Raw genomic sequence first — 12,771 nt, forward strand, 5'->3', positions numbered from 1 at the left:
TAACTTTAAATTTTCATGGCTATTATTTGGTTGTGTTCTTTTAGATTTTATGGCATATCGCATATGACTTCCGTTACTTTTAGTTATAAATATTAATAGAATAACGTTTATACCACATTTTAAGCCGACTCAATAAATCACATGTTTAAAACGCTTATAATCGATATATTAACATCTGGCCCAAGCTGTCATATACAGAAGTGCCACAGAAGTCCAAGCAAATAAAAAATCAAAATTTATGGTATTTGCTTGGTTATCGGTTGGTTTATGGTTGGTTTATGGTTGGATTTTGGTTAGTTTGGACTTCTGGATTTCTAGACAAACTATTATATAAGAACATTTGCTGACAGATGGCGCTCACGGGTCGTTTACCCTGATATCGTTTGCGGTTCAAACAATATTTTCTATTCAAATATCTCGCTAGATGGCGTTGCATTACACTCTCACTGTTGCCAACTCAGCTATTTTATAGATAGTTTTGGTAATTTTCAGAGTTCGATTGATAGAAAAATTTAAAAATTTATATTAGCTAGAAATCTTTCAATTTTAAATATATATGTTCAGGCTATGTTTTGCTATTGGTATTTTTCCGAAGAGCACGCAAAAACACATTTAGATGCTTTGCAGCCAGAAACATATATTCTTTTCTCTAAAAAGGTGGCAGCAATGCTAGAAGCTTGTTTTTTATAATTATCGATAACTTACGATTTCACTGTTTATGCAAAAAATTTTTAATTCCACTTAATTTGCTTAATGCAAATGCAATGAAAATGCAAATAAAATTGTTTTAAACATGAAACAATTGCGTTCTGTTATACAACAAAACTGTAACTCAAAAGGAAATGCCAACCTTAACATACTTCTGTCATTATCAACTGCGTTGTGGAAAATGCCGGCTTCTTTGTACGCGCGAATGTTGACGCCGCTTTGAAAATATTTGTACGTACAATTAATAATTTGTTCAATTTTGACACAAGGCATAATAAGTAAGTGAAAAAAAATATACAGTGGTGTTACGTATTCAATTCAAATCATTTTCAGATGAGCCTTCATAATGTCAACATCATCGAAGCTAACGCTTTCGCTTGGAGAGCAGCAACTCGCAAAACTGACTAACGAAGCACCCGAAATCCGCATGCGTGCATTGGAGCAGGTTGAGACGCGCTTTATACGGTGCCTGCAGCACGGCGAAACTATCAACTTCAAGCCGGTGCTGCTGCTGAAGCAGCTGATACGTTGGTTTGGCCATACGCCGCCAGCAGCCGCCGATCGAGTGCTGGCATTGATGCTCGAGCTGCTGCGTTCGGATTATGTGGATGCGATTGTGCATAAGATTCCCTGTCAGCGACTGCTGACAGAGCTGGAGAAGATTCGAAAGATATTGGGATGTATGCAGTCAAAGCGGGCCCTGGAACTGCTCGATGATCTACAAAGTTTGGTGGCCGTTGTGTACAATGAAGCGACTCCCGTCGAGAGCAACCTTAGCTCAGGTATTCTATACAAGTCATCTGATCTAATTGAATGATCCACATATACCTCTTGTTACAGGCGAATCTCAGAGTAGCAGTAGCGAAATGGAAGAGTTCTCGATTGAGAAATTCAAGCTCAGTCCGGCTGACTTTGAGCCGGCATGGGCCCGAGCCAACCTGGATGACATGGCCACAATGAAGACCATTGTGGACTCGCTGACAATTGACATCGATCTGGAGCTGCTGGACCACCTAACCAACCTGCAGATAAAACTATGCGATTATCCAGCCGAGTATTTGCTACAAACTCCGCACATATTTCTCCGCTTGCTGCACATTCAGCGGAAGCATGCTAATAAAGTGCTCCTGCAAATTAACCGCACGCTTCTCACCACCGTCAAGCTGCTGCAGCGCCGACTGAAGATTCGCAGCAAGACACTTTACTACTCGGCTAGCATTGAATCGCCGGAAACATCGCCACAGCAGCTGTGCATTCCCAGCGCCTTAATGTTGCTAGTAAATGGATGCTTGGAACTACTCGGACCGCCGCAGCTGGAGGTCTGCCGCCATAACTGGCACCTCATCGAACTTATCGTGGAAGTGATTGCAACCTTTTGCCAAATGTCTGCTCCCATACCGAATGGCATTGTGGAGCGACTGGGACTGGTAGTGCCTAATCTGTTGGACTATTGCGGCCGCTTTAGTGCTGATGCCGGGTCTAATAACGAATTGACCAACTTGACAAGGAAAGTGATGATTCCGCGACTGCAATCGTTGATATTCAATGGATTGCTGATGGATGTCATATCGCTGAATATGCGAAACAACCCAGAGATGGACAAAGTGGCTGCCCAGGCGCTGCTACAGCCCATCATGATGGACAGCGTCTACTTGACCTGTGTCCCTCTACGAATGCAAGAGCTAAGCAATCTCTGTAATGCACTCAAAAACGGAAAACAAACCGAGAAGCAGCAGATGTTGCGCTTGAAGCAGGCTTACAGCTCGGCATTGAATCAATTGGTGGCACGGACACGACTTGCACCCAAGGAACTGTTACATGAGCAGCGTCAGATGTGCCTCGTTCTCATCCAACTTGGCAGCGAGAAGTTGTTAAAACAACTCTGTCAGGCAATTGTCAAATGCTCCTCCTTCTATGGCATCCAGCCTGATCTGCGCCAGGAGGCGGAGTCGCTGCTCAGCACGTTATTCGATTTGCCCGATCAGCGACTCCGTGGCACTGCCTTGCGTCTGCTGAAGCAGCCAGTTGTGGAGCACTTCCATGGCTTCTTGAACAACACAAACTATCTGACGGGATGCAGCAACATCGAGTTGGCCAGACAGCACATCCTCGGCCTGCCCATGAGCACCCATTTGTTGCGCAAGCTGCTGGTTCACGCCTGGATGCCCCATCAGGCACAACAGGCGCAGTTGCAGCTCCAGCAATGGTGCATCGATTACCTTATCATGCTACTGGGACTCGCCAAGCTGGTAGACACTAAGGACTTTAATGGGATATTCAAAATAGTATTGCCAGTGATGCCGCTAATCATTTGTCGCGCCATTAATTATCCGCAGCTGCAGCAACTACTCTTCGAACTGCTCAATCCGGATGCCGATTATCTGGATCCGCCCCAGTCGATGCGCGGCAATGTCTGCTACTTGTATCATCCGGATGCCGAGTTTCGCAAGGAGGCTCAAACACGTGTGGCGTATGCTCTAATGTTGCAGGATCATCAGAACAAATACAGGCCCATTCCGGACCAAGTGTGCCTGGCACTGATGGGCCCTGATCTCTGCCTAGTGCGGCCTCCACTTGATTACTCCAAGTTATTTAGCGAGCGCATGAATCTGCCATTTATGCGTAGCCTGCAAGCTCTGCTCCGCTTGTTGGAGACGCCGGACATAAAGCCGGGCATACGCAGATCAACACTCATCCAACTGAATGTCCTGCTGCACAATTGGCAGGCGGTGGAAGCCTTCACCGACTGTGATGGGTCCTATATGCTCTGCCTTAACGCTCTCCACAATCCATTGTTGCGTGACAGGACTGTAAGCGTTACGGACGCGGACTCACTGCAGCCGGCGGTTAGTATTCTGCTGAGAGTGCTCTTTCGGAGCGAGCACTTTCGCCAGGAATTCAAGGATAACGCCGAGATATTAGTCTGTCTTCTGCGCTGCCTTTACCTGCATCCACTCGAGGCGCAGCTTCGGATTGAGGTGAGCGTTTGTATATTCCAGCTGCTCTTCCATGAGCTCTCGTCGCCCACTGAAGAGAAGCTCGTGATGGACGTCGATCTGTCGCCTTTGATGGTGCCGGTTAGCTACGAGAAGGATTACAGCTCGCCGCCCACAGCTGCCACCGAAGGCATCGCACTACAGGATCACTTGCTGGCCAAGTACTTCGAAGGCAATGAGGCACTAGCTGCTCAGCATTGGCGTCTCCATACGGCACTTAAGATTTGCGGGTCGCCGGAGGACATGAAACTGTCGGCTCTACATTGTCTGGACGTTAGTAGTAATATGAAGCTAAGAACAGCTGATCTGGCATTGGTCCAAGCCTCACTGGTAGATGTCCAGCTGCAGAATCAGCTGGTGGAGACCGGCAATTGCAGCAACCACGAGATGTTGCACAAGTACGTTGCCAGCATTCACCTGTTCCTCATGTTCCTGCAGGACAAGGTGCCGCCGGCTGTGTGCAACAACTTGTGGAAGCTGATGCACAAGTACTTGAAGCTCTCACCCGGCAACGAGGCGGACCGCGAGCTGTACACGGCACTGTTGGATTTGTGCCTCAGTTGCTTGCGTCACGACCTGCCGAGGGTGCCTATGGGACTTTGCACAGCTCTGGAAACGGATCCGCATCACAGTTTCTTTGTCATACTGCGCGACACGAAGGTCTCCTTGAATCTTCTACATTTGGTCACCGATTGCCTCGTCCAGCTGCTGAGCGAGGACCACTATCAAGGCCATTTCACCTGGTACAGCAAACTCTTCATGGAACTCAGTGCTCTGGCTCGCACCCACTTCGAGGAGCGCAATCTGCAGCATGTCCGTTGCCTGCTGCGAGTCCTAAGCAAGCTGAGCGAGTGTCCGCTCGACCTGGACGACAACAAGCTACAGGTGAATTTGAATTATACACAGCATATTAAGCGTATTCCGTAGACAGAATTATATTAGATTCTGATTTGGTTTGAGCAAATCTAAATCAGTGGACGGAATGACCCCTTTTTAACCCTAATTAGATTTATATTTTGAGTATTTGAAACACAGTGAAAATTGTGTTTGAAACCTCTTCAATAATAGTCTGTTTGCATGCTTTAGAATAATACCATTTATTTATAACAATTATTTGCTTTTCAAACTTTATCATTTTTAAACCCCTTTCATAAAATTAGTACAGGAATCTCTTAAGTTTGTTTAAAAAAATGTGCGTAACAGGCAGAAGGAGCCGTGCCAGACCCTATAAAGTATATATACTCATAAAGTAAATATTTAGCAATGTCTGTGTCCATCCGTCTGTATGGCCACCTAGATCTCAGAGACTAAAATAGCTATAGTCACAAAACTTGGTATGTAGTTTCTTCTGCATTGCAGGCAGATCAAGTTTTTTTTTTTATCGGATCACTATATCATATATTTTTCATAGAAAGGAATCAAGTTTTAAGAAGAAAAACTTTTTATCCAAACTGAAAATACGCATTTAAGTTGGAAGTATACATTCTGACCGAAGTTGTTTCAAATCGTTGCACTATATGATATAAAGTATGAAAAACTTTTAAGTTTTTTAAAATTTTATAGCAATACTGACAGAACATGAATTTAAGTTGGTCTTATTTTATTTTTATCCCTAAGGCTTCATATCCATCTATAATTTTCCGTTTGTCCATAGAAATATTTCTTGCTTTTAATAGTAAAATTTTTAATAAAACTTGAGATGCCGAAAATGGCCAAGTAATTTTCTTTGAAAAGAAAGGTCACACAAATATTAAATCAATCAATATTAAATCGAAATCAGCCCAGACCTGTTTTGGTTAACACTTCAACAAATTTTGAATCGAAGATATGGAAATCTAATCTTAATCTCTTTCATGAATACCGCTCTTATAATTATGTGTCTTAACTTTTAATACTCTACTTGCAGATCTATTATCAGCACTTTGTGCAGCTGTCGAGCAACCTGCGCACATCGACCCAAACAGGCGCCCAGTGGCAACGCGACTGCCTCCTGGTCATCTGCCAGCTGCATGCGCAGTCGCAATCCCCTCTAGCTATTGGTGGCAAGAGTGGATGTGGCACAAAGGTGTTGCGCTATCTGCTCGGCCTGTGTGGCCACGGCGATGGAGAAGTGCGCGCCCTGGCCTGGGTGTCGCTGGCCAATTGGATTAGGAGCAGCGGCGACAGCATGGTGAGCATTCTGCTCGAGTTTGTGGATGCTCTTCCCGGCGGCTTAGCAGCCTGCTGCCTTAGCACGTTGCAGGACGGGCACGAGCTGATGCTGGTCCGTGAGTTGGCCGCTCGAGTGTTTGAGCTCCTGATGCCACACATTGGAGCAACAGCTTGTTGCGAGCTGTTGAAGTGTCACTCGTTTCTACAAGAAGCACACAAGGCACTGGCCACTCTTCAGCTTTATCCCAATCTGAAGCAGAAACCGAATAAGGAACCGCCGGGAACGCAAAACTCGTGCGAAATCATTGGCTGCTATGTGAGCATATGTGTGAACCTGGTCCTCCTGCAGCCGACCTGGTGTGCCACACTCTGCGAGCACGCCTTCGTCAATGCCCTCAGCGATGTGCTGAAATTAAAAACGCCGGATAAACCGCATCAAAGAGCCTACCTGGAGCTGTGTGCTGGACAAATCTGCAAGCTGTACGCGGTCTGTTATCAACAGAATTTCGAGTTCTTGCAGCGTAGCATCTGTCGCGACACTGCGCTGCTCAAGAGCTTCTTCGCCCTGATGGGAGATGTGCTGTGGCAGGATGGGATGCCGGAACACCAGCTAGTTCAAATACTCAAGTTACTGATGGTATTCTGTAAGGATCAGAATGCCTTTGAGTTTCTTTGTGACCAATTCAGGGCTCATCCTGATCTGTTCACGAATCTAATGTTATTCGGCTTAAATCCGGTCTATGTCCAGGAAGAGCTGCAGCGCTATACGCTGGCCACGCTCTCACTGGTGCTGATCAAGGCGCAGGTGGGGAAGGAGGAGCACAATCTGCTGACGGTCTTTGCGTCGTATGTGGACGAGACGCACATCATCGTGGACAGCAAGGAGGAAGAGGAGGACAGTGACACGGACAACGAAGATAAAGAGAATAACATAAATGCCTTGAATAGACAACTTAAGATGAGCTTAAGCTTAAAGAAACAGAAAGCACTCGCAAAGTGCTTCAAGGGAAACACAACTCACGTGGAGTTCACCAACGGAATCGTCTTCCTCTACCATGCTCTGGACCAGCTATTCGATCTGCACTATCCGGCCACGACATTCAGCTTTCTGCAACCGGCAAGCAAGAGTCATTCACAAATCTGCGAGGTGCTGGGCAATCTGCTGAAGCAGTCGACTGTGGCCGTGGACACCGCTCGTAATTATGGGCTGCTGGAGCACGTTGTCCAGCTGCTGGAAACCTTCCTCGATGATGCCAGTGTGGGCAATGCCACCGTTTATGTGCGTCGCGTGGGCGCCCACAAGTCGCGAGACATCATCAACAATCTGCTTGTTCTGCTCAACATGATGATGCACTGGCACAACTCTCCCCAAGCTGTCATCACGGATGCGGTGATGGCCGCCCGAGTTGTCCGTGTGCTGTTACGTTTGTGGCCGTGGTTGTCGCATTCGGCGATCCTCAAGCACATGACTGTGCGTCTGACCACGTTCTTAACGGAGCACTCCTTTGAAATGTGCAAACAGACGTCTCAGGTGCTCTCCAGTCAGTCGCACTCGCTCCTTCAGCTGATGGTGCGGGTGGCTGATCACGAGACAACCAAAAAGGAGCTGCCTGGAGCAAAGAACATCTATCTCAAATGTAATTCGCATGCAATTATTGAGGCCGCACTTCGCGTTATGATCAACTGCTGCTCCTGCGCCGAAGGACGGCTCAGTCTGGGCAAGATGCGTGTGCTGGACATGTTCGATACGATTCTGCCAGCCACCAACAACAATGTGAGCAAAGTCAAGCCAGACGTTCTGCTCAGTTGGCTGACCTTCTGGGAAATCTTCTCCAGATACGAGCTCGGCTACAAGATCTGCCACATGCCGGCTCTCCTCAACACGGTGCGTCGTTCGCCGCCCCTCAGTAAGGTACGCAAGTGTTGTCTCCGCATTCTGCGCAACATGTGCTTCTGCAACAGCAACCGGACGCAGCTCGTTGGAATGACCCAATTCATGAACTTACTGGGAGACATCGTGTGCCAGCCAGTGCGGTGCCTAACGGGTGGCGGTGACACCGGCTTAGAGTCATTTGAGGAGCACAATCTGGTCATTCTGTGCCTCTGGAAACTGTTCGGATTCAGTGCCAAATACAGAGCATTGCTACGCGCCTCCAAATTGTTCAAGCAATTGACAATACTTTGTGATCAACTGGCGATTATGGAGTCGCAACAGCGACAGCTCTTTAAGGCATTTCCCTTTGCATCGGAAGTGAACAATATGCTATGGTATCTCTTTGAAGCACTTAATCCGTAGCCAAGTTCAAATACTCAAGTGTATGTTTGTTAATTAATTACTAATTAATTATCTGAACGTTTTTTATTGTATCTAAAGATTAGTTTCCTTCTGACTGATAATATATATTCGCACTTTTCCGACGTGTTATTGTTAACTAACTTTTTATTAAATTACAAAATACAATTCAATAAAAAGTATTTATAAAAAAAATAGAATTGTTCTCAAAGTGGAACTGCATTATCTGATCTGTTATGGATTAAAGACGACCTCTTTAGCCCATAAGTATATACTATATAAAGTTTAAATGTACATAATTTATTGCATTTATTGATCAAATTCAGAAGCGGCAGTAGTCGACTAATAGTTCTCCGTAGTGCGGACGTAGTTGACGCCCGATGGCATGGATACCTTATCGAAGCCCTTTGGGAATAGTTTGTGCGCCTCCTCGTCTGTAACCGAGGGTACAATCATCACCTTTGTGCCAGGCTAAATTTTAATTGAAAAAAGGCGTTAACAAGAAATTATATTTACTGATGTAAATGATCAAATGGTACTCACAGTCCAGTTTGCAGGTGTAGCAACCACTTTGAGGCGATCGGTTAACTGCAGGGAGTCGAGTGTACGCAAGATTTCACTGTAAATCCAAATCCCATCGTTATCGTAATTTTTAAATTCTTATTAATGAATACTTACTCTACATTGCGACCAGTTGACATTGGATAGAACATGGAGAGGCGCACCTTGTGATCGGGACTAATGATGAACAGAGCACGAATTGTTTTGGCTATCTCGGGGTCCTTCTTCTGATCCTCGTCCAGCATGCCTAGTGATACGGCCAAGTCGCGTGTGGGATCGGCAATGATGGGATACGGAAAATCGCCGGGAATATCCAAGCAGTAGGATTTAATGTCATTCACCCAATCCACATGCGAGTTCAAAGCATCCACCGAGTGCGCCAGGCACTTGGCATTCCGCTTCGCAAACTCCGGCTGATGTACAGCTATACGGCCCAGTTCCGTGGTGCACACGGGCGTAAAATCGGCAGGGTGTGAGAACAGCACAACCCAGCTGCAATTTACAGTTTATTAGTTAACTACATAAATTACATGTGCATGTACATTTGAGAATTGCAATAAATAAGGCTTAAGTGGATTGCGTGTTCATTTTTAGAGCTAATTCGAAATTCTAACCTCTGTTATACACACATACATATCTGAACACATACATACATATGTAAGTATGTAGGTGCTCACTCTGAAGATAATTTTAAAAATGTCAATCTAACCTCGATGCAACTTGCATCCATTGTATTATACATAAAAATAATACTTACTCGTTGCCTTGCCATTCGTGGAAGCTGATTGGACCCTTTGTGGTCTCAGCTTTGAAATTCGGAACAGTCTGGCCCAGACGCATTTTGAAGGGTTTTAACTTTTAGCAATTTGCACACTCTTTAGCTGCTCAAAAAACTTTTGCACACTGTTGTGAACAATGAGACGGCGCCTCTTTTATACTCGCAGCCAGAGCCGGCAATTGCAAAAGAGAGGCAGAGAGAGCAATGAAGCAATTACCGCTGCTTATCAAGAGCGGGGCGATTCGACATATGTACATATGTATGTACATAGGTATTTGATGTGTACATGTGTAAGGGTACAACAAACCAGAATGTATGTATGTAATTGTAAATATGTATGTATGTGCATACCTATAAAGGGTATAATGATTTTTTAAGAACTTATTTAATATTAAAGTTCTTCTTTTGTGAATATACTGAAATATATAAATACTTATAGTAAAATACTTTTCCAAACATTTCTACATTTAAATACATATGTATGTAAGTGATCAACAGAAACAAAGAGAAAAGAAATCAGAGAGTAACAGTTTCTAAAGTTGTGTTAGTGTCCCACAGCCAATTTGATATACATACATACAATTGCGAATTTTAAGCTGTGTGTTTAAACTTTAAACATGTCGGGGAGAGCTTTAATATACATACATACATATGTGAAATGTAAGGTGCTAGAATCTAGGTCTTTCTATGGTGTGAAACAAAAGCTTACAGGTTAACTCAATTTCAGAATATACTTGTGTGCATCTAAAACACCCTGTACAGCTGCTGCTACGCGTGGCCTTCTCCCATCCCCGCCCACTTATTTCTTTATCTATAACAGCACAATGTTGTTGACAAACAGTTTCAATGGAAAATTTCCAGTGAATTTAAAGTGATCTCAATTTATGCGTTTCAAGTTGAGTCTATTTAAACAAGGCAAGCGACTAGTTTCCAATGAAACGGTTTAATTTTGTTTAAATGCGTATAAAGCACTTTGAAATGTAATTTTTAAGTAATTGAAGTACTCTCCAAGTTGCATCCTATACCGTTGGCAGTCTATTTGTATCTGACCAGCTAAAGAGCCGCTTAGTAAAGTCTACCCGATGAGCGAATTACTGAGTTAGTATTGGGAAGTTGTATGGAACCCATCAATACATGCACACAACCAGTTGCTCTCTTTTCTCATTTTCGAGAAGCTCTCCAATGCAGAGTCTCCATACATGTGCTCAATAAGAGAGCAAAGAGCGTTAAATTGTTGAGTGTGTTGGTAATTGTGTGGATGTCACTAGCACAATCAAACATTTCTCAGCTCTCTTGGCAAATAGCTCTCTGTTTACATTTTGCCGGTATGAATTGAAATGAAAATTATGTTAATATATTAAATATACTACTCCAATTGCCTATACAGTTAAAATTTAATAATTTAATATTTACGTACAGAGTTATTTTTTTTTTCTGAATTAGCTTTATTTGTATCATATAAACAAATTTCAGAACAGCTGATCCAACAGATGTTTTTACTAACACTTGTTTCTGAGTTATTGAATGCTGAGAGCGGTGCAGGTTTTAGTGGTATTGGTGGGCTTCATACGATTACCAGCACACTCAATCATTTACTCTCAGCCGCCGCACACGCATTGTTCAACCTGTTGCGCCGATAATAAATTCTGTTTTCAAAAGAGAATATAGTGAGGGAGCAGTTACTTTGTATTTGTGTTGTATAATTGCATTCAAATTGTGAATTCTTATACAGAATTTTTTACATTGGAGTTTGAAGCACGGTATTTCATTACAAGTAATTTGGTCTGAGACCATTTTATCATAATTAGTGTTGCCAGAGATTACTATTATAAAATTCAAAGCTCACATTGAATTTCTAGAAGTTTTTCTCTGTTGTGCATATCAACACAGTTGGTGTCAACCCACCCACTTTCTTATAAAAATATATATGTATACAAGCCTACGTAGAATGCATATATATGAACATTTATATCTGCACATGTGTATAACTAAGAAAAACGTTTATAACTTAAATTACTATACATACATACATTCATATGTACATAAGTAACACAAATTTTAATCAGATAAGATAAGCGGCGGAGGAGCTGTCCAGGTTTATAAAACAAGTTTAATACTGGAAATCCAATTTCAATTTAATTAACTAATAAGCGGTAAAATAAACTAAATTTCTAAGGGATTAAACCAAAGGAATTAGTCGCTTCTATATTTACTGTATGATCAAATCTGCACAAATTTAGTAAGTGTAGTAAAAAAAAAAGTCCAAATAATAGTCCAAAAGAGTAAGGGACAGTTTGTTTTGACCATCACATGAAACGAGGAAACCGTGCACCGCTCTCTGCACTCAGTAATTCAGACAAATCAAGAATATATAAGAGTAGATACATCTACTATATCTATATGATACTCTCACTGACTTGGATCTCTCTGATTATGTTTTTTGTGTATGAAATTTTGAAGAGTAAAAACATTTAATATCAAGTAAATTGACAATATTTACTATCGACAAACAGACAACAAAATATTTTTGTCACTCATTTATTAAAAACTTCGCAGCAGTTGTACTCAAGACAACAAATTAAAATTTAATAGATTACAAATATTTAATAAAACAAAAAAAAAACGTAAACAGAGAACTATAATCGAAGAGAGCAGAGCAATATTTGATTGTGTTAGTAACATCCACGCAATTACCAACACACTCAACACTCTCTATTGGAGAGCTTCTCGTAAATTAGAAAAGAGAGCAGCTGGTTGTGTGCATGTATTGATGTGTTCCATACAAATTACTAATACAAATGCAGAAATTCGCTCATCGGGTCGATTTAAGCAACCGGATCTTTAGCTGGTCAGATACAGCAAGACTGCCAAATGAATGCCATGAAAAATCATAGATAGTGTCTAAATATCTAACATTCGTGTTTTGCAAACAGCAACGTTTAAAAAAGAGTCCAGTCGATTGCCTTGTCTGAATAGTTTCAACTTACAACGCATAAATTGAGTTCATCAAAATTCACTTGTAATTATCCATTGCTTGTTAATAACCAGACTGCCGCACATACATACTTTACTTAAACATACATTTGTATCACCAAAGTAATTAGAGGAGATTGTGTAAGGCCGCCAATCTATACAGGGTGTCTAAAGTTAAAGTTCGTCGATCCATACAAATGTTTTCTCAAAACTCTTTAATAACAAAATGCAAATTAATAAGATGAACTGTATTGTGTCAATGCTGGTGTATGATATTAAAATATTTCAATGCATTGGAAATTGTGTGGAAC

The 12,771-nt window shown here is 42.6% G+C and overlaps 2 protein-coding genes across 2 annotated transcripts; one reads left to right on the forward strand and one right to left on the reverse strand.

Annotated features, from left to right (window-relative positions):
* Positions 1-1,054: 1,054 nt before the first annotated feature.
* Positions 1,055-8,277, forward strand: LOC117783807. Its single transcript, XM_034621353.1, has 4 exons — positions 1,055-1,490; positions 1,549-4,589; positions 5,611-6,705; positions 6,742-8,277. The coding sequence occupies exons 1-4, from the start codon at positions 1,055-1,057 to the stop codon at positions 8,149-8,151; spliced, it is 5,982 nt and encodes a 1,993-aa protein (XP_034477244.1). The 3' UTR covers positions 8,152-8,277.
* Positions 8,278-8,427: 150 nt separating this feature from the next.
* Positions 8,428-9,626, reverse strand: LOC117784827 (peroxiredoxin-6-like). The gene is made up of 4 exons (XM_034622658.1): positions 9,467-9,626; positions 8,827-9,201; positions 8,692-8,767; positions 8,428-8,619 (listed from the first exon to the last, which is right to left on the reverse strand). Exons 1-4 carry the CDS (start codon positions 9,547-9,549, stop codon positions 8,491-8,493), a joined length of 663 nt encoding a protein of 220 aa, XP_034478549.1. The 5' UTR covers positions 9,550-9,626; the 3' UTR covers positions 8,428-8,490.
* Between the last annotated feature and the right edge of the window lie 3,145 nt (positions 9,627-12,771).

This window comes from Drosophila innubila (genome assembly GCF_004354385.1).
Source record: "Drosophila innubila isolate TH190305 chromosome 2R unlocalized genomic scaffold, UK_Dinn_1.0 1_C_2R, whole genome shotgun sequence".
Taxonomy (NCBI): Eukaryota; Metazoa; Arthropoda; class Insecta; order Diptera; family Drosophilidae; genus Drosophila; species Drosophila innubila.